The 22902-nt window shown below is 40.8% G+C and overlaps 1 protein-coding gene across 24 annotated transcripts in view; it reads right to left on the bottom strand.

Annotated features, from left to right (window-relative positions):
* Window positions 1-22787, bottom strand: part of CSPP1 (centrosome and spindle pole associated protein 1) — a 135166-nt gene extending 112379 nt beyond the window's left edge. For 15 of the 24 annotated variants that reach the window (XR_004435163.1, XM_033202257.1, XM_033202271.1 and 12 more), the window contains exons 1-3: window positions 20657-20796; window positions 9853-9961; window positions 7307-7406 (exon numbers count right to left, since the gene is read on the bottom strand). Coding sequence is in view for 20 of the 24 variants with exons in the window: in XM_033202257.1 (XP_033058148.1) it covers window positions 7307-7406; window positions 9853-9951 (199 nt within the window). In the remaining 4 variants the exon portion in view is untranslated. Of the gene's footprint in view, window positions 1-5066; window positions 5109-7306; window positions 7407-9852; window positions 9962-17134; window positions 17250-20656; window positions 20797-22697 lie in introns of those variants that run through there. The other 9 variants (XM_033202277.1, XM_033202278.1, XM_033202279.1 and 6 more) reach the window with 6 other exon arrangements.
* Between the last annotated feature and the right edge of the window lie 115 nt (window positions 22788-22902).

Here is a 22902-nt window from a genome sequence, read left to right as displayed (position 1 = left end):
TGTATACATATATATATATTTTTAGACGAAGTCTCGCTCTGTTGCCTAGGTTGGCGTGCGGTGGCGCAATCTTGGCTCACTGCAACCTCCGCCTCCCGGGTTCAAGTGATTCTCCTGCTTCAGCCTCTCAAGTAGCTGGAATTACAGGCACCTGCCACCCCTGGCTAATTTCCGTATTTTTAGTGGAGACAGGGTTTCACCATATTGGCCAGGCTGGTCTCAAACTCTGACCTCATGATCCGCCCACCTCGGCCTCTCAAAGTGCTGGGATTATAGGCATCAGCCACTGCGCCCAGCCTATTATTCATATTAAGTTAAAGTTTTATTTACTAAGAGTATTTGTTTTTCACTATTAATTCAAATAGTATTGTAAAATTATCTTAAGACAAGTAACAATATATAATCCCTTCTGAGTTATTTATAACTTTATTAATTTAATGTTTATAGTCAACAGAAAACACTAACTTTTTAATTCTTATTTTTGTCATCATACCATTTTATGGCGTTAGCGCTAAGTCACAGATATAAAATTAGGAACTGTATAGAACAATGTAAATATCCTATTCTTTTAAACCATGCATTAACAATAACATCTCAATTGACTTAATGAGCTAAGGAACATGGTGAGGCTTACTTATTGGGCTGTTGTCTTCTGGTGGATCCAATAGCAAGTAAAGCATTCGTGTCATTTTAGGGTCATTTGAAGTGATGTCACTTCATCAAGTATAACATCAATGACCCTAAGATAGTTAACATTATACTTCAGAACTATAGTAATTAGAAGTATTTGGTTTCTATAGCAGTTGTGGCTTACATAAAATACTTAAGACTAAAGTATATAACTTCTTTAAAATTAACTTACCTTCTAACAGAGCATTCATCATAATTACTCTATGAAACAAATTACCATGGAACTTTTACTTTCTTTTCATTACTATACTACCATGAAAAAGCATTACGTAAAAATAATTGAAAGACAAATTATAGGACATAATAATAGGCCTTTACATAATGGGTGACTTACAAGGAGATGTGACTAATTGGGGAGACACTGCATTCTTAAATTACAGCTATAAAGGTATTACTACAAGGACCCATTTGACTCATACAAAATGAATAAAAACTGTAGAAGAGTATCTGTGATTTAGTTTACAACAGGATAAACCTAAGACAAAGAGGACTGATAATTAAAACTATAAGCCTGGGTGCTGTGGGTCACGCCTGTAATCCCAGCACCTTGGGAGGCCGAAGTGGGTGGACTACTTGAGGTAAGGAGTTCGAGACCAGCCTGACCAAGATAGTGAAACCCCGTCTCTATGAAAAGCACAAAAAAAGTAGCTGGGTGTGGTGGCAGGCACCTGTAATCCCAGCTACTCAAGAGGCTGAGGCAGGAGAATCACTTGAACCCAGGAGGCAGAGGTTGCAGTGAGCCGAGACAGCACCACTGCACTTCAGCCTGGGCAACAGAGCGAGACTCCGTCTCAAAACAAATAATTAAAACTACAATTAGACAGATGCACTGGCACAAACCTATACTCAACTACTAAGTCTCAACTACTTAGGAGCCAGAAAAGGGAGGATCGTTTGAATCCAAGAGTTCAAAACAAGCCTGGGCAACATAGCAAGACTCTCTCTCTACAAAAAATTTAAAAATTAGTCGGGCATGGTGGCCTAAGCCTGTAGTCCTAGCTAGTCGAGAGGCTGAGGTAGGAAGATCCCTAGAGCCCAGGAGTTTTAAGCTACAGTAAGCTATTATGGTGCCACTGCACACCAGCCTGGATGAGAGCAAGATCCTCTCCCTTAAAAAAACTGGGTGGTGGGGGGAACTATATGTTTTAGGACCTTCACAAATTTGTATCATTTTAAAAAGATTAATGGGACCATTTAAAAGATTAATGTAAGTATTTCTCAACAATATTGATTATTGTTAATAACAGTAATGGTTGTTAAACAGTAAGTTAGTAAGAATTTCTTTTAATGAAATAAATACAAATATTATGCCTAAAAACAGTTTAGGGAGATAAAAGATCTTTTACAGATCACTTTTAGGTGACTTTCTCTTAATATTACTAGTATCTGAGTTATTCTGACAAACTCCTTATTAAAGACATTGTTTCATTAGCTTATATGAACTAAATCATGTACATCCTATATGTAATAAAAAAACTGGACTATTACTTTCTCTTGGCTTGGAAAAGAAAAAAGAAAAAAAATTGAATGGCCTTTGCCTCTATTTCCTGGGAAGCAACCTCTAAATCTTTAAAATTTTCCACACAATGGGAATGTCTTTATTATTCAAGGTGGGCACCTTGGACCACACCTAATAGTTTACACTAACAAGGTAAATCATTGTGAGCCCCTAGTGGGTTTGACCTTAAAATTTACCAGATGATGGGAACGTCTTTATTATTCACAGTGGGTACCCTGGACCACACCTAACAATTTATACTAACAAAGTCAATCATTGTGAACCCCCAGAGAGTTTACACTACAGAGATGACAAAAATGGGAGCTGGTCATGCCAGAAAAACCAACCATGTGATTTGAGGGTTGGGCATTTGTGCCATGTGACATCAGCCAGGCCTAAGGGGAATGAATGTAGCAGGGCTAGAGATCAAGCCAAGGAGCAATGATTCAACCAATCATTCCTACATAAGGAAAATCCAGCAAAAACTCTGGACACTCAGGCTCAGGTGAGGCTGGTTGGCAATATGCTGTATCCTGTCACATACTGATGTGCCAGGAGGGTAATGTCTCCCTGAGACTAACAGATACTTCATGTTTGGACCCTCCCAGACCTTACCCTATTTGTCTCTCCCTTTGGCTAGTTCTGATTTGTATATTTATGCTATAAAACTGTGACCATTAAGTATAGCACTTTCTTGAGTTCTGTGAGTCATTCTTATGAATTACTGAACTTGAGGGGATAGGGGAAACCCCCAAATTTATAGCCAGATGGTCAGACCTGAGGGTGTCCTGGTGACCTTGAATTTGCAACTGGAGTCTAAAGTGAAGGCAGTCTTGTGGAGGCCTATGCCCTTAACCTGTGAAGTCTGGTCCAAGTCACTGCAATGCTACCTTGAATCCTTTTATGAAAGGTATAAATGGTGGTAGAAAGAGTCACATGGAATTAACCATGAATATCATCAGTACCTAACAGAAAAGAATTTATAAAATCATAGTGTTGTATGATAGTTGTACTATGAGCTATCAAAGATTGTTTTCATTGGATAAAATGAGTATGTCCAGTTTATATATCACTGATTACTACATAATGCTTAATTATTTATTCAAACTATGATATTACAGTGCTTTAAGTCAATACCTCATTTCCAAATTTGACCTACATTAGACCTGTTTAATTCCTAAACGACACCACTTAAGGGAAAACCCTTAGTTGCCAAATAATTTTACATTTTTCCCAGTGTGAGAAACTATGTATTTGACTGAATTTTAAAGCCACAATTAATCAAGCAGGAAGTCAGTAACTAAATGCTTATGCGGTATAAAATTAGTCAAATTATATATTGTTCTTTAATAAAATTCCATGTGCATCAAAAAGTATTAATTGTGGCTTCAGATGGCAATGGAAGCAGCATTCCATGAAAATTAAAGTCAACACACTGAAGAGAATTGGTTTTATTTTTGCAATGGGGACATTAATTCGTTGGTTTAAAACATCTTTTCCAAGCAGTAAGTGCTGCACACTGTGCTAGGCAGTGGAAATACAATGGGAGGCAAGTTAGCATGTCACTGTGGTACAAAAGAGAAGCTGAATCAGTTCAAAACTACTCTTCAAAATGAAAACCAATCCTCTAGAAGCACATGACAGGATGGACCAACCCAATCTAGCAGAAGGAATAAGATGGAACATTTATCATATAAGAAAAAAAGAAGTCATCAAAGAGTTTGAAGCAGAGACTAATATGATCAGATTTGTTTTATGCAAATATATAAAAAACATACAGAGATTTGGTAGAGGGGGCTAGACTATAAAACAAAACAACCACCAAAAACACTAGGAAGCTTTTACAAAAAGCTTACAGACAACAGAGGCCTGCATAAAAGTCAGTGGGATTACAGCCGAGTGACCTTATTTGAGATTTATGCATCAGAATCAACTAGACTTGTGTAACTGCTTGATACAGGAGACAGGAGAAGACAGGAATCAAGGATGACTAGGCAGCCAGCTCAGTGAGATAGGGAGCACCTGAAAGTTTGACAAGAGTATAAGTTACTTTTGCAAATTTTGATTTTGAGCCCATGCCATACATGACCATACAAGTACAGATGTCCAATAGAAAATCAGACACATGGGTCAAGTTCGCAATAGAACCTAGGACTGGGATAAAGATTCAGAAGTCATGAACACACTAATAGTAAATAAAGGCCTGTGAGCGGATATGGACACTCAGGGAGTATATAAGATGAGAAGTCGGCCTAGGTCAGAGGCCCAAATAACACCAATTAATGAAAAGGCAGAGGTCACCATCTTTTAGTTATACTTTTAGCTCTCCATCATATGTGAATGTAATGATCAAAGAATAATTCCTAAGACAATTCAAAAACCTACATTTTTTTTTTTTTAAATTGAGATGGAGTCTCTCTGTCGCCCAGGCTGGAATGCAGGGGCACAATCTTGGCTCACAGCAACCTCCACCTCCTAGGTTCAAGTGATCCTCCCACCTCGGCCTCCCAAGTAGCTAGGATTATAGGCTTGCGCCACCATGCTGGGCTAATTTTTTTGTACTTTTAGTAGAGACGGGGTTTCACCATGTTGGCCAGGCTGGTCTTGAACTCCTGACCCCAAATGATCTGCTGGCCTTGGCCTCCCAAAGTGTTGGGATTACATGAGCCACGGTGCCCAGACCGAAAAACTACTTTTAAAAAGATGGAAGGCCAGGCACAAGTGGCTCACACCTGTAATTCCACAACTTTGGGAGGCCGAGGCAGGCGGATGGCTTGAGCTAGGGAGTTCGAGACCAGCCTGGGCAACACAGCGAAACACCACCTCTACAGAAAATATATGTATATATAAAAAAATCAGCCGGCATGGTAGTGCTCACCTGTAGTCTCAGCTACTTGGAGGCTGAGGAGGGAGGATGAATCACTTAAGCCTGGAAAGTGCAGGTTGCAGTGAGCCAAGATTATGCCACTGCACTCCAGCCTGGGTGACAGATTAAGACCCTGTCTTAAAAAAAAAAAAAAAAAAGACGTAAAGGAGAAAAAGAAATATTTATTGCGTACCAATTATGTGCCAGCCATCTTTTCATGTATTTAACTTTCACCCATAATGACTTTTTGAGATAGATGTCATAAGGAAACAAAGTTTAGCTCCTGACAGGTCATAAAGGTGCCACAGCCCAATCCAAAGCAAGGTATAACCCTAGAATTTAAAAGGGATTCTGTCGAACCTTAGCAACCTTAGTGCTTGAGATAACCTACTATTAAACTTTTAAAAAATTATCTCTTGGAATAATTAAAATTTAGATTCATAAAAATATAGGGCTGGAAGATAATCAAACTTATTTCACAGAAAAAAAATTGTGAGCCTTAGAGATTAAAACTTTTTACCAATATATAATGCTTTAGTTCATTCATGTTATATAATTTGTAACAGATTCAAAATGGAAAGTTATCTGTATATCTGATATTAGAAGTAGGGCACTCACTTTGAGCTATTTGTCCAATTGAGAGACAAAGCTTACTAACTATTCAGTTTCTTGGCTGGCATTCCCTTGTATCCACTGGCACACAAAAACAATTTAGGCGTATACCTACAGCCATGAAAAGCTGTCCATTTGAGAGCAATGCTTTATCCAAATGAACTTATCATAGTTGACTTTCTTTTTGTGAAAAAGTTTGTCATTATCAATAAATCACAAAATGCACATTAAAAATATTCATACAGATCGGGCACAGTGGCTCACACCTGTAACCCCAGCACTTTGGGAGGCTGAGGCGGGTGGGCAGATCACCTGAGGTCAGGAGTTCGAGACCAGCCTGGCCAACATGGCGAAACCCTGTCTCTACCAAAAATATAAAAAATTAGCTGAGTGTGGTGGCACGCGCCTGTAATCTCAGCTACTTGAGAGGCTAGGACAGGAGAATCGCCTGAACCTGGGAGGAGGTGGAGGTCACAGTGAGCCGAGATCGTGCCACTGCACTCCAGCCTGGGCAACAGGGCCAGACTCAGCCTTGGGGGGAAAAAAAATATATATATATATGTGTATATATATATACATACAGACTGGGCACAGTGGCTCAGGCCTATAATCGTAGTACTTCGGGAGGCTGAGGCAGGAGGATTGCTTGAACCCAGGAGTTCAAGGTAACACTGAACCATGATCATGCCACTGCACTCCAGCCTGGGTGAGAGAGACCCTGTATTTAATAAATAAACAAAAATTTTTACATATTCATACATTTTCTTTTTTTAAAATGTATACCTACCAACAAGCCAAAATGTGGTAAAAAGTTTCCAAATATTTTCATACCATACCATAATCAAAGCATTAGTATGGCTACAGTATTAACTTCTTTACAACTCCAACATGATCATCAATAATTAAAATAGTCTTGGCCGGGCGCGGTGGCTCAAGCCTGTAATCCCAGCACTTTGGGAGGCTGAGACGGGCGGATCACGAGGTCAGGAGATCAAGACCATCCTGGCTAACACGGTGAAACGCCGTCTCTACTAAAAATACAAAAACTAGCCGGGCAAGGTGGCGGGCGCCTGTAGTCCCAGCTACTCGGGAAGCTGAGGCAGGAGAATTGCGTAAACCCGGGAGGCGGAGCTTGCAGTGAGCTGAGATCTGGCCACTGCACTCCAGCCTGGGCGACAGAGCGAGACTCCGCCTCAAAAAAAAAAAAATAATAATAATAATAATTAAAATAGTCTTTCACGAAACAGCATTTTGTACCCTTTAAGCACATTTCTTTAATTTTTAAATAAGCAAGTTCACCATTTTCAGTCAACAAATAAAAGTTCCTCTTCTCTCTCTCCCTCACACACACATACACACACATGCAAATTCCTTTCAAAGTTTTCAATTTTTAAGTTATGTTATACACACCTACTTCTATAAGTTCCACAAATCATAACTAATGCAGTATCACATAAAACAAGTACAAAGTTTTCAGTATGAGTTCTATTTCATATGTAGACCATATTGACTTATATAAGATTCCAGAAAGAAAAATTACTAGGATTCCAAATAAATCTTTTTTTCTGACAAGACAAACCTCTTTCAGAAGAGCCCACTAAGAACATCTTAAAATAAGTTTAGCACATCTAATGACATACCTAAGGAACCCCTGGTCTGTTGACTATTTGGTGGTATGTTTTCCTTAGCCATAGAGATCAGTATCTTACTGTTTTCAGAAAGCTTCTCTGACAACTTGCCCTGAAAGAGACATAAAGTTTACAAAAGCAAAGGGAAAAAAAAAAATTAAATATACAACCCACCTCAAATTTTAATTAAACAGCTTGATGAAATTACACAGTACATCATAGAAGAAACTAAGTGTAAGGTTTGAAGAATTAACCAAAGGTATTTTGATTTTATAACAGATATTCTAATATTTAACTCACTCACTTACCAACAAATATTTACTGAGTTCCCATTAAGTGCCAAACATTTTGTCAAGCATTGAAAGTATATGAGTTTTAAAAAATACAAGAATTTCTGCCATCATGAAGCTTATAAACTATTGGGGGGACACATAATTAACTCAGGATTAGATTACGTGATATGTAGACAGTGGCAGCAAGGGGTTATGGGAAAAGAAAACAGATTAAGGAGGCCCAGAAATGGTGGGGGAGGGACTACAAGGCCTCACTGAGCAGGTGATACTTGAACTAAGACTTAAAATTATTTATGTACAAATTAATATTAGAAATTATAACAAAACTGTCTTTAAAGCTATGTACTCCAAATTATGTAACTCCAAAGCCATAAGCTGGTCCTAAATACTGGAGAGTGGTTAACAGATAGACTCTGGAGCTGCATAAAGGTTCTACTCCTGAATCCACCACTGTGTGGACCTGGACAAATTACTTAACTCCTGTGAGCTTCACTTTCTTAATCCATAAAACAAAAAAATTTCACCTACTTAACAGGGATATTATGATTAAATAAAATGACACATATAAAGTCCTTGGCATTCCTGGTACATGACAGGTTATTACGGAAGAAAGGCAACCTATTATGTTGGTTCCGAGGACAAGCACTAGAGCCAGGCTGCCAGGGATCAAAGCCTAGTTCCACCAACTCTACTGCTAGTCTCATTACTTAACTTGCCTCAGTTTACTCATCTGGAAAATTATAATAACAGCACTTACCTCATAGATTACTGTGAAATATAACCTCTTAAGAATATGCCTTGTCCATAGCTAGTACTCAATAAATGTTAGCCATGTAAGTAAAATTGTAATTAGGGCATCTATAGTATTTGTCATCTCAGCCAAGATACCTTTGTCCAGGACAAATGCTAAACCAGAAAAAAACACTGGACAACAGGTAAACTAGGATCATCTTGAACAAACCAATATATATGGTTGACTGTCATTATGATGAACCATATGGCACAGATTAAACTACATGCTGTATCTTATTACACACACTGAGCCCTGAGAAGGTGCCACAACACTCTAATCAGTATTGTATTCTCAGAGCTTAGCATAGTACCTAACACAATTTCAGTAAGTATTTGCTAAATGGATAAATCAGTTTCACCTAAACAATGAAAGCTTTAAGAAAGCCTTTCAGACATTGCTTTAAGAAACAATTATTGGCCGGGCGCGGTGGCTCAAGCCTGTAATCCCAGCACTTTGGGAGGCCGAGACGGGCGGATCATGAGGTCAGGAGATCGAGACCATCCTGGCGAACCCAGTGAAACCCCGTCTCTACTAAAAATACAAAAAAAAACTAGCCGGGCGAGGTGGCGGGCGCCTGTAGTCCCAGCTACTCGGGAGGCTGAGGCAGGAGAATGGCGTAAACCCGGGAGGCAGAGCTTGCAGTGAGCTGAGATCCGGCCACTGCACTCCAGCCTGGGCGACAGAGCAAGACTCCGTCTCAACAAAAAAAAAAAAAAAAAAAAAAAAAAAGAAACAATTATTTTAGGCTGGGTGCAGTGGCTCATGCCTGTAATCTTAGCATTTTGGGAGGCCGAGGTGGGTGGATCTCGAGGTCAGGACTTCAAGACCAGCCTGGCCAACATAGGGAAACCCCAACTCTACTAAAAATACAAAAATTAGCCAGGCATAGTGGCGGGCACCTATAGTCCCAGCTACTCATGAGGCTGAGGCAGAAGAATCAGTTGAGCCTGGGAGGCGGAGGTTGTGGTGAGCTGAGATCACATCACTACAGTCCAGCCTGGCCAACAGAGCGAGACTCTATCTCAAAAAAAAAAGCAATTATTTTAAGAAATTTATATTAAGAAATACAAATAGTACGAAATAAATTAATAAACTCACTTTTGCAGATTTCAAAAAAACTTTTTAAACTAATTAAATCGGATTTTTTCACACAGACCATAAGAACTTGCTTTTACAACTATTCTGTTTATGTTGCGGAAGTTCGTTGTAATGGAACTGGTCTCATAATCATTTTATATACCAAATAATTCTTCAACAAGAGATAAGAGAAACACTGTGAGATATAAACCACCACAAAATAAAAACTGCATTCAAAATTACTGCAATCTTGTCTGGAGTTAGGCTCCCAGAATGACAGCACAGTACGAAACAGAAGATTCTCACTCATAGAATAGGATGTTTTGCATTTACACAGGAGTAATCTCCATAGACAATTATAATAAAACATGTTCAAAGTAAATTATTAAGTTTACCTTCATTTCCATGTAAGGTGGATCACTTTCCAACTCTGCTTTGTCTTTGGCCAATTTGGCTTTTCGCTCTTCGATAAATTCATCCAAATTATCAGCCATTTTGCAGATTCTTTTTAAAAAATTTCAATGAGCATATCTGTATCACAGTATTTTTAGCCTAATTATCAACATGTAGACTTAGCCCACATTTAGTTTTCAATCTCACTTATCAAATTGAGAAATTCAAACTTAAGATTGATCATAAATATGCCTGCCTACTGCCTCTCCCAACTTCCCCAAAAAGCCTACAGTATACTTTAAAATATCTGAAATAAAAAGAAAATGAAAAACTACCACCACCCTCCATATACACCCCCTCCCCAGCAAAAAACAAAGGCAAGCAAACAAAAAGCTCTTTAAATCCTTAAGCCAAAGCACTTTAAAATTAAATAAATAAATAAAATAAAAAGTTTTTTTTAACTATTGGGAGATAATTTCTGACTTACAGAGAAGTTACAGTAATAATACCAAGAACACACAAAGATTCTTTATTAATTCCCTATTAAGATTTTGCTCCACTTGCTTCATCCTTTGCTTGTGCACACAAGGTCATTCTCTCCATACACACAATTTTTTCTAAAATTATTCAGAGAATAAAGTACATATATCATAGCCCTTTGCCCCTAAGCTCTTCAGTGTGTGTGTCTTAAGAATTGGGTTATTTTCTTAAATAACCTCAACATAATTATCAACTTTCGTAACACTGATTTTTTAATCTATTGTCCATATTCCACTTTTCTCAACTGACTCAATAGCAGCCTTTAGAGCCTATTTTTCTCTAATTCAGGACCCCATCTAAGTTAAGTATTGACTACATTTCCCTGTTGTATCTCTTTTGCCTTATTTAATTTGGAATATCTATCTCTACCATCTTTTTGTCTTTTACCAATTTACACAGGTAAAAGAATCCTGTGTAATAGAACATCCTTTTCAATAGAACATCCCTTATCTGGGGTGTGCCTGATGTTTCTTCATGACTAAATTTAGATTATGCATTCTCACCAGATACATTAGGTGAAATTTCAAGGTGTCACAAAGAGAAGGCACATGATATTTACCTGCCCCTCGTTAGTGATGTTATTTTTGATCATATGGTCAAGATGCTGTCTAATTTCTGAACTGCTAAACTGTTCCTCAAAGTATAAAGTACCATATTACATTCCAATGTATAAGAATGTATGTGGGTTGTAATGACAATTGCAATTTCTACACATTCTTGCCAAGGTGTGATATTTTCAGTCATTTTTATCTTAGTCATTCTATTGTGTATTTAGTGGCATCTCTGTGAGGTTTTAATCTGCATTTCTCTGAGAACTATGATGTTGAGCATCTTTTCATCTATTTATTTACCATACATATAATCATTGGGAAAGTATTTACTCAGATTTGCCCTTTTGTTAAAATTAGCTTTTCTTTCTTTTCTTTTCTTTTCTTTTTTTTTTTGAGACAGGCTCTCACGTTGTTTCCCAGGCTGGAGTGCAGTGTTGCCATCATTGTGTACCTTCTGCCTTGAATTCCTGGGCTCAAGCAATCCTTCCACCTCAGCCTCCTGAACAGCTAGGACTATAGGCAAGCACCACCATCCCCAGCTAGTTTTTTCATTTGTTTGTTTATTGCAGACACAGGATCTCACTATGTTGCCCAGGCTGGAGTGGCATAATCACAGCTCAATGTTACCCATTCAATTCCTGGACTCAAGTGATACTCCTGCGTCAGCCTCCTAAAGTGGACTATAGGCATGAGCCACGAAGCCCAGCAGGTTGTTTTATTACCATTAAATTGTAAGATTTCTTTATATATACTTGATAAAAGTCCTTTATTAAACTTGCTTTATTTTTACAAAGCAATATTTTACAAAACTTGCTTTGTAAAAATATTTTCTGTCAATTTGTGCTTTGTAAGTTTTCTTGATATTTTTTAACAGTGAAAGTTTTTAATTTTTTTTTTTTTTTTTTTTTTGAGACGGAGTCTCGCTGCGTCGCCCAGGCTGGAGTGCAGTGGCCGGATCTCAGCTCACTGCAAGCTCCGCCTTCGGGGTTCACGCCATTCTCCCGCCTCAGCCTCCGAGTAGCTGGGACTACAGGCACCCGCCACCACTTCCGGCTAATTTTTTGTATTTTTAGTAGAGACGAGGTTTCACCATGTTAGCCAGGATAGTCTTAATTTCCTGACCTCGTGATCCACCCGCCTCGGCCTCCCAAAGTGCTGGGATTACAGGCTTGAGCCACTGCGCCCGGCCGAAAGTTTTTAATTTTTTTTTTTTTTTTTTTTTGAGATGGAGTCGCTCTGGCGCCCAGGCTGGAGTGCAGTGGCCGGATCTCAGCTCAGTGCAAGCTCCGCCTCCCGGGTTTACGCCATTCTCCTGCCTCAGCCTCCCAAGCAGCTGGGACTACAGGCGCCTGCCACCTCGCCCGGCTAGTTTTTTGTATTTTTCAGTAGAGACGGGGTTTTACTGTATTAGCCAGGATGGTCTCGATCTCCTGACCTTGTGATCCGCCCGTCTCGGCCTCCCAAAGTGCTGGGATTACAGGCTTGAGCCACCGCGCCCGGCCGAAAGTTTTTAATTTTTATCAAGTCCAATTTAACAATTTTTTCATCAGTTTTTTAATTTATTGTTTGTACTTTTTGTGTCCTATCTAAAAAAAAATTTTTTTTTTTTTTGAGACGGAGTTCTGCTCTGTTGCCCAGGCTGGAGTACAGTAAGGCAATCTTGGCTCACTGCAGCCTCCGCCTCTCGGGTTCAAGCAATTCTCCTGCCTCCGCCTCCTGAGTAGCTGGGACTACAGGCGCGGGCCACCACGCCAGGCTAATTTTTTTGTATTTTTAGTAGAGATGGGGTTTCACCATGTTAGCCAGGATGATCTCGATCTCCTGATCTCGTGATCCGCCTGTCCCGGCCTCCCAAAGTGCTGGGATTACAGGCGTGAGCCACCGTGCCCAGCTAAAAAAAAATCTTTGCCTAAACCAAGATCACAAATATTTTCTTTTATGTTTCCTTTTAGAAGTTTTTAGTTTTTTCTCTTACATTTAAGTCTATGATCCATTCAAAGTTAATTTTTGCAAATCTGTAAGGGTCAAGACTCAACTTGTTTGCATATGAATAGAGTATTCCAGCACCATTTTTTGAAAGGACTAATCTTTCTTCATTTAACCTAGAATTTTTTTCCAAACACATCTTCCAAAGTCCCATGAAAGTTAGCATCTAATTCGGTACATAGAAAAAAAAGAAGCCACTGATGATCAACGTTTTAAGGCCTGGAAGCTAAATGTGGATAGAACCTTGGACAGAAGGAAGTCAGAGCAAGTTGGAAGATTTAGAAAGGTTTGGTTTACATATGTTAAAAAGTTGGAGCCAGTAAGATGTGCTACTGGAAATTTCCAGTAGATGATTAGAAATTTAAGATTCAAATTCAAGAAAATGAACTACATTAACTATGTATTTTAAAGATAACAGTTGAAGCCGCAGTAAATGAGCACAGGCAGGGAAAAGGAGAGATGACCCAGAACTAAACAACAGCCAATGTTCACTTGAGAGAGTGACAGAAGAACTGAAGCTGGGAAAAAAAAAAAAAGAAGTAATAATTAAATAATAATTAAAACAGGGACATGAAACAAACCCAATCAGCATAATTAATTGAGGAAAAGAGGAGAGATACAAAATAGAACTAGTGAACAATATCAAACGCAAGCAAGTTAAAGAAAAAAAGCATCCACTGAACTTAATGTTTGGGACAATAATAATTTGTAAAATATATATATATACACACACACACACACATAATTGTAGAAAAGCAGGCTTTACCTAAAAGAATATGTTGGTAAACAGTACCTACATACCTACAGTATATACCTACTGTACCTACATACCAACAGTACCTACAGTACCGGTTGGTAAACAGTACCTAATGTAAACTTCATGCTATTATTTACTACTAAACGAAACATCGATTTTAAAACACAGCTTTAGGCTGGGCTTGGTGGCTCACACTTGTAATCCCAGCACTTTGAGAGGCCAAGGTGGGATCACTTGAGCACAGGAGGTCAAGACCAGCGTGGGAAACATAGTAAGATCTCGTCTCTACTAAAAATAAAAATAAAAAGAATTAGTCAGGCATGGTGGTGCATCCTGTCGTCCCAGCTACTGGGGAAGCTGAGGCAGGAGGACTGGATCACTTGAGCCCAGGAGATCAAGGCTACAGTGAGCTTATGAGCATGCCACGGTACTCCAGCCCGGGCAACAAAGCAAGACCCCATCTCAAAAATAAAATTAAAAATAAAAAATATATATATTTACATATATAGTTTTAGCAAAATATATTTCAAATCAACAAAAGTTGATACATTCTGGCCAATTTCTTTTGTTGTTTTTTGTTTTTTAGAGATGAGGTCTCGCTCTGCTGCCCAGGCTGGTATGCAGTGGCACGATCATAGTTCACTGTAACTTTGAACTCCTAAGCTCAAGTGATCCTCCCACCTTGGCCACCAGAATCACTGGGATTGTAACTGCCAGCCACCACACTCAGCTTATTTCAGCATTTTTTTTTTTTTTTCAGACGGAGTCTCGCTCTGTCACCTAGGCTGGAGTGCAGTGGTGCAATCTCGGCTCACTGCAAGCTCCACCTCCTGGGTTCACGCCATTCTCCTGCCTCAGCCTCCCGAGTAGCTGAGACTACAGGTGCCCGCCACCATGCCCAGCTAATTTTTTTGTATTATTAGTAGAGACAGGGTTTCACTGTGTTAGCCAGGATGGTCTCTATCTCCTGACCTCATGATCTGCCTGCCTCGGCCTCCCAAAGTGCTGGAATTACAGGCATGAGCCACCATGCCTGGCCTATTTCAGCCATTTTTAATTTGCTAATAGTCACAAAAGATTCTTCCTAAATCTTTCTGAAACAAAGATTTCCTAAATCCTAATAATTCTGAACAACTCAACAGCAAACAAGTTATCATGTTGAAAAAAATCAATCCCTAAAATCCTCTAATCTTCCTAAATATTCTATGTCTTAAAAAGAATAAAATGATGATATAATGCATATATTTTGCTATAGAATTTTGCACAGAATTTAAACAGAAATGTCATTTATCTAGGCTGGGGGCAGTGGCTCACGCTTGTAATTCCAACACTTTGGGAGGCTGAGGCAGGTGGATCACCTGAGGTCAGGAGTTCGAGACCAGCCTGGCCAACATGACGAAACCCCGTCTCTACTAAAAATACAAAAATTAGCCAGGCATGGTGGTGTGAACCTGTAATCGCAGCTACTAGGGCACACTGAGGCAGGAGAATTGCTTGAACCAGGTAGATGGAGGTTGCAGTGAGCCGAGAGCATGCCACTCCACTCCAGTCTGGGCAACAGAGTGAGACTCCGTCTTAAAAAAAAAAAAAAGAAAAAGAAATGTCATTTATCTAAAAAGAAAAAAAAGCAGTAACATGCCACCTTCACATGGAACTAAGGTTTCCATACAACCTATTAACAATTATTAACATGCTCATTTACATGTTGGTCTAACCAGGCTTTGAAAGATCTCCCTTTTGAATTTATAGATGCTTATATTTATCTTTACTGTAATTATTTAACATTATAAATTATAGAACTGATTTTAACTTACAGTAATCAAAAGTACAAAAAGTACCAATAATAAAACATACTTTTAAACAACCATAGTAAATATAGCATATGCCATAACTGAAACGTAAGATTTATCCAAGATATAAGTACATTTCTAATCACTTCTAATTTTGTCCTATATCTAATCCAATTAGATTATAATGACTTTAATATTAAAGAGTCAAAGACACTAATGAGTCTTCTCCTGGTAATGATCTCCAGTCAAAGACCACCAGGAAACCTACTACAGTTAAGTTGGATTTACTACTCATTGCATTAAGGAATGCACGGAGAACACACACCATGGGGAACCCTGTGGTATTGTGGTAAGAGGGTATTGGAAAAGACTTATATGTGTTGGGTGATTTGGGAGAAGGCTTAATTTAAGGAAGTGGAGTTTTGCTCAGGATTGAACACTGTTGGAAGTGGGGTTAATTCTATGATGGTATCACTCAATAAATCTAAAATATAGGGGGAGGTTAATGCTGTAACTGGTAAACAAGCAGTAGACATTCACATCAGCTGAGAAAGGGAATGTTTGGTATCTTGTGTCTTGGACAACATTTGTCTGTGTTTGGACACAATGATGGAATGTTTTTGTCTTGATCCATCATAGACACAGAGTGGCCTTATCTGATGTTGACATTCTGTACAATAGTTTATCTTCAACAGAAAAACACAAAGTTACTGTGAATGCCAGGCTAGTTTCTAGCAATACCAGTTTCTAGATGTCAGATGTCACAGCCATTTTTCTTTTTCTCACTCCTAAAAGCATGTGATAACTTACATAAAACATATTTCAGCTACACAATTATTCAAGAATTACTTGGTGAATCACAGAGACTGGGTTAATAAATATGGCATATGTACAACATAGAGTAAGAAAGTTTGTAATTTAAGGATTAAGTTGCCAAAAATAAATCAGCTGAAAGAAACCTAAATAAGATTATTTATATCTCTGACACTCTACAATATAAAGTCACTCACAACTTTTTTCAAGACATCATGGCCAAGTATTATTTCCCCAGTAGCTGTGTACATAGAATGTAGATGATAAACAGTTCTCAGGAAAACAGTTTAATTGAAATAACTGGGTTTGAAATATATTTCCATCACTTATTGATCTCAACGTGAATGACCTCAAGTATGTTCCTTAACTGCTCTATGCCTAATCTATAAAATGGAAATATCATTTATTCTAGTATATTATGAAGAAAAAGCAAAATAATGCATATAAAAAGTATGACAGAGAACCTAACACTAGGAAATCAACAGATCAGGCCAGGCGTGGTGGCCCATGCCTGTGATCCCAGCACTTTGGGAGGCCAAGGGGAATGGAACACCCGAGGTCAGGAGTTTGAGACCTGTCTGGCTAACACAGCAAAACCCATCTCCACTAAAAATACAAAAATTAGCCAAGCATGGTGGCACACCTCTGTAGTCCCAGCTAATCAGGAGGCTGAGGCAGGAGAATGGCTTGAACCCAGGAAGCAGAGGTTGTAATGAGCCCAGATCACACCACTGTACTACAGCCTGGATGATAGAGCAATACTCAGTGTCAAAAAAAAAAAAAAAAGATCAATTCTTTTATTGTTTATTGTTGTATCCTTATAGTCTTTGCATATATGAAGATTTACCTCTTAAAAACAGAGCCTGTCGCCGGGCGTGGTGGCTCACGCCTATAATCCCAGCGCTTTGGGAGGCTGAGGCTGTCGGATCACCAGGTCAGGAGATCAGGACCATCCTGGCTAACACGGTGAAACCCATCTCTACTAAAAATACAAAAAAATTAGCCAGGCTTGGTGGCAGACACCTGTAGTCCCAACTACTCAGGAGGCTGAGGCAGGAGAATGGAGTGAACCCGAGAGGCAGAGCTTGCAGTGAGCCGAGATCGTGCCACTGCACTCTAGCCTAAGTGACAGAGGGAGACTCTGTCTCAAAAAACAAAACAAACAAACAAAAAAACAGAGCCTGCAAACGTAAAGTATGCTGAGATTTAAATTATCAATAATTGATACTTGGTTATCATAATCTATACCAACATCTCTAAATCTTAACCTTTGGCTCTTTATGCTTATCATATAAATATAAGCAGACCAGAGCATACTCATTCTGCTAAGTCTAGTCAAATCCAATAAACAGAACCCAGTAAGAACTGAGTTTGCCCAATTCCTTCTCCCAAATTCATCAGTCACAAAAAGATGGGAAAATGTTGCTCCTATCCTTTTCCCTCTCAAGGACTGGAGTACAAATTTCCTCCCCACTATGGGATCATGAGAAATGGAAAATGACAAGCATGTCCCCTCCTAAAGCAAGACATTGTGCTAGAGGCTGGCGTGATCAAAACTATAAAATGTGGCCGGGCACGGTGGCTCATGCCTGTAATCCCAGCACTTTGGGAGGTCAAGACAAGCAGATGGCTTGAGGTCAGGAGTCTGAGACCAGGCTGGCCAACATGACAAAACCCCATCTTTACTAAAAATATAAAAAATTAGCTGTGCGTAGCAGGAGGCTGAACCATTGCTTGAAAATGGGAAGCAGAGGTTGCAGTGAGCCAAGATAACACCACTGAACTCCAGCATGGGTGACAGAGTGAGACTCTGTCTCAAAAAACAAAAAACAAACAAAAAAAAAAAACCAAAACAACAAATATGTGTATATATGTATATATGTGTGTATATATGTACTTGTGTATGTATATATGTGTATATATGTATATATAAGTATATAGTGTATATAAGTATACATGTATATGTATATGTATGTATATATGTGTATATATGTATATATATAAACATGATCCTTGTCCTCAAATTTGGACAAGATAATGCCCCCTGCCACAGCGGCTGACAGGGGTTTAGGAGCTGAATGTGAGATATCTATAATGGATGCACTGGAGATATGAAGAAAACAATCTGAAAATGTCTAGAACTCAGAATAGAACCCAGGCTGGAAATAAAGATCTAGCAGTGTATAAAATAATCCTTAAGGCTGTGGGAGAAGTTTTGTCTGGAAAAAGAGACCCTAGAGTAGGGGAACAGGACCTAGAACAGGTGTCAAAGTGTGATAACTTGTGGGGGGGGGGGGAGGAGCCAGTGAAAGAGCTTTAGAAGACAGGGAGGGACAGAGTGACCAGGACAATGTTTCTCACTTCTCGTCCATCCAGAGATCCGTCTACCGAATGAAAGGTTCTCCATCTTTCTCCTGGCAGATGGCACCCACATGAGCAACTTCCTCCCATGGAAGTTGCCAAAATTTGCCCAAATTTTGACAAATTTCCCTAATATTGCTAAGATGTAAATACTGTTGCTGGGGGAAAGAGAGGGAGGCTGGGAGACAGGATACAAAGAGAGAGTGAATAAATATATAAAACCATGTTGAAGTCTTTCAGCAGCTACTAATAATACACCCTTAATGGTGATAAAGGGCAATAACATAAATTAGCCTTAGGGTTATGCCAAATTGCTGAAACAACTTGCTCAAACATCCTTGCCTGCCACTCAGAAAAGTACATCACAACCTAAGTCAGAATGATGTTAAAAGGATAATCTGAAATCTGCTCAAATGTGTAACAGTTAAATCATATTTGTCTGAAAGCTTCATTTGAGAAAAACTGTACCGAAAGTGGCCTGTTTCAATTTACTCTGTCTAAACGCACCCACTGCCTCCCAGAAGGCCATCTGGCAGAAGACCCAAACTTGGCCGGGCATGTGGCTCAGGGCCGTAATCCCAGCACTTTTGGGAAGCCTAGGCAAACGGATCACTTGAGGTCAGAAGGTCGAGACCAGCCTGGCCAACAAGGTGAAACCCCTTCTCTACTAAAAGTACAAAAATTAGCTGGGCGTGGTGGCGCGCACTTGTAGTTCCAGCTACTCAGGAGGCTGAGGCAGGAGAACTGCTTGAACGTCGAAGCAGGAGGTTGCAGTGAGTCCAGATGGTGCACTGCACTCTAGCCTGTACAACAGAGCGAGACCCTGTCTCCAAAAACAAAACAAACAAACAAACAAAAAAATTTATCCTTGTGGAGCATTTCAGCAGATATTTAATCACCAGAAAGCTAGCAACCTCCTAGGGAGAATGATATGGAGAAAATACCTCAGTAGCTTCCATGCAGCTTGTCAACATGACAAGTCATTCTTTCACAGAGAATAGAGCCTAAAGAACTTGTAAAAGGCCTAAATTAGCATTTTACAAATTCCTATTGGTTGCTTTTAGGCCTCTGCATTTTCCATGGTGTTTGGAAACAGGTGGTGGTTTACTTCAGAATTAAGTCTTCCCCGAAATCCTAGCTAAGCGTCTTAATCCTACAATCTTGAGAGTTAGCCTCTCTCAAAAGATGAGTTACATTAATAACATGTACTGACAACTGGATTCAAGTCCCACATAAGATTCCTAAAATCAAGGCAGTTAGAAACAAGAGGTTCAAGCTCAAGCAGTCGGGCAATCACGGTGGAAAATACGGTAACAACAATACCGAGCTACAGTGAAGATTAAATAAGTTTTACTAGCAAAGCAGTGCGCACGAGCGCTCCCACGTTAACAATAACAAGCACCGAGGGGCTAGAAAGGCGCCCGGGGAGGCCTGACGGAGCAGGGGAGGCCTCGCAGTTCGGGAGGGAAGGCGCAAGGGAACCAAGGCACCGCTCGCCCTCAGGCCCTGGAGGTGGCTGACTAGGAAGCGTCAGTGCGTCGTCAGGCAACCAGCTATCAACAACACCGCGGGCGGCAGCGACCACGGTGGCCCAGGAATCCGGACCGTGTAACTAGGGCACCTCCCCGAACCCGGCAGCTGCGAGACCCCTGCTCACAGGAACTCCCGCCCCCCAACCCTCATAACTCAGTCAACGGTGCCGGCCTGACGGCCGCGAGACCCCAACTCTCCACACTCGTAACTCGGGCACCTCCCCCACCGCGCCCAGCAGCCACGAGACCCCCTGCCGACAAGAAATACCCCCCCTTCCACTCCCAGACTCCAAAGCCTATAACTCCGGCACGTCGCCGGCCTAGTTGCCTCAAGACCTACGCCCCGAGGGAGCCCCTGCCCCTACCCCCGCTCCGGGGCCGCGAATGCAGCCCCAGGACTCTCCACTCTCAACCCACACCATGCCGCACGACACCCCGCAGCTCACGCTCCCCATCCGCGGCTGGCTGACTCTTACTCAGGGGAGCGGGCTCCCTGAGACGGGGAGACGAACAGTGCTGTAGAGGACCGTCGCGGACCGAGGAGGTAGCAGCGGCCACCTGGCGCGGGAACAAGATGAAAAACCTCCGGGCCTGGGCTCCGCCCCTCAGGCCCAGCCCTCCGCCCGCCCTTCGCCCACCGCCGGGTGCGGCCCCGCCCCCACTGCAGGCGGCCGCGCGGCAAGACAGCACCCCCTGCTGTCCCGGAGGCCGCGTAGCTGCCCGCTGCTCTCTCGGTTCGCCAGCACCCTGGCAGGGGACTTGGACAACTCGTTCTCCCGCTGTGCCCAGGGGCTATTAAACTGTGGGGGCCACTTCTCAGGCTAAATGTACTTCAGCCTCTCCAACCTCCCATGCACCAGCCAGCTTGGGAACAGTGTCAGAGCCTGGAAAGAAAAATGGGGAGGTAGTGAGAGGAAAAATGTTGGCATACCTCTCAGGGAGTTACTCCTAGCCCAGGAGTGTCGTCAACCTTGGGTCCTGGGCTTTTCTTACCATTTTCAACATGTTATTCAGTTCACCCCAATACAATAGCATATGGCCATATGCTACTACTAGAAAAGAGACCTCTAGTTTCCCAGGAGAGTGGAACTAAGGGTAGGTATTAATGTACTATTTTACCCTAAATTTCTTTGTAAGATGCTTTTAAAGCAAATTTTCTTCAACTGAAAGTCAGTGCCAAAACAGCAAGCTGTGGTGTGGATTCGATAATTCTAATGTTTTTGTCTTAACTGATTATTACAACGCATTGTAACAGTTACAGAAGCACCTACAGAGACTTAAGAGACATCATGGAAGGAATGGTCATTGGATTGTCAAGAAAGAGTTCGTGGTCGATCTCACTGGACTGTATTTTTAAAGATTAATATGAGTTCCCAGGCAGAAAATGTAGGAAAGAGCATTTCAAGCAATGCTGACCACATATGCAAAGCCAAAGTAAAGATATTTGCATTGCTAGAACGAAAAGTTTCAGGGGGGACTAAAGAGAGATGAAGCTGGAAGAGGTGCGTAGTGGCCAGGTTGTTAACAGCTGTGGTGCTATCTTTCCTTTTCTCTTTTTTTTTTCAGACTGGCTCTGTCTCACAGGCTGGAGTGGCGCGATCTCGGATCACTGCAACTTCCGCCTCCTGGGTTCAAATGATTCTCCTGCCTCAGCCTCCTGAGTAGCTGGGTCTACAGGCGCACACCATCACGCCTGTCTAATTTTTTTGTATTTTTTAAGTAGAGACGGTATTTCACCATGTTGGCCAGGCTGGTCTCGAACTCTCGATCTCAAGTGATCCGCCCGCCTCGGCTGCCCAAAGTGCTGGGATTACAGGCGTGAGCCACCGCGCCTGGCCTGTGATGCTATCTTTTCAGGAAAGCAAAAAAAAATTTTTTTGAACACCTATGCTAGGTGCTAGGAGATAAAACAAGGAACGCAGACCGCAGACCTGCTCCCTGTGTCTTGAAACTTAAAATCTTGCATGGATGGAGGAATGAGATGGAGAAAAAAGAAAACCTAAAACACGTAAACTAATTTAAAAATAATTAAACATTGTATTAACTGTAGGAAGAAAACAAACCAGTTGCCGAGATTAATTACGCTTTGGGGACAAATGCGGTTCACAGGAGTGCCAAATATTTAACTGTAACCTATTATAAAAAACTGAGTACTGGACATTTTCAGAACAGTAATGGCACATAATTCACAGCAGTGCCAAAGATTTAACTGTAACCTATTATAAGAACTGAGTACTGGATATTTTCAGATCAATAATGGCACATTATACACATGTAGATGTTAACTTTTACCAACGCCCAAAAAGGCATGACAATAGCAATCAAGGAGTACCCACTGCCTCCTCGCATCGATAGAAAAAGCCCATCTGCAAGTTAAGTGCCAAGCCACCACGAGCCCGTTAGCTTTTACGCATGTGCAGTGAGTCATCTTGAAGTAAACTGGAATGCCATGTTTATCTTCCTCTCAACCAGCTTCCAGAACGACTTTTAGCTCAGTTGTACAACAGACGGCCTTACCTTTTAGTCTTTCGACAAACTTATCTCATTTAAGGTACCTATACCCACGCAAAAACACTTTCTGCCCTCCACATCCCACCGTTAAGGCTCCAACTACCTTTAATATGGCGGAGGCCGAGCCTGCGCAGTACAAGCAGAGAAGGCAAATAACAGTTTCTGGAATAACGTTACATGCCCTTCTTCCGGTACGAAAGACTATACCATT

The sequence above is a fragment of the Trachypithecus francoisi genome, unplaced genomic scaffold (assembly GCF_009764315.1).
Source record: "Trachypithecus francoisi isolate TF-2019V2 unplaced genomic scaffold, Tfra_2.0 Lachesis_group7, whole genome shotgun sequence".
Lineage (NCBI taxonomy): Eukaryota > Metazoa > Chordata > Mammalia > Primates > Cercopithecidae > Trachypithecus > Trachypithecus francoisi.
Note: the sequence above shows the minus strand (reverse complement) of the source record. Positions and strands in the feature narration are given on the sequence as shown.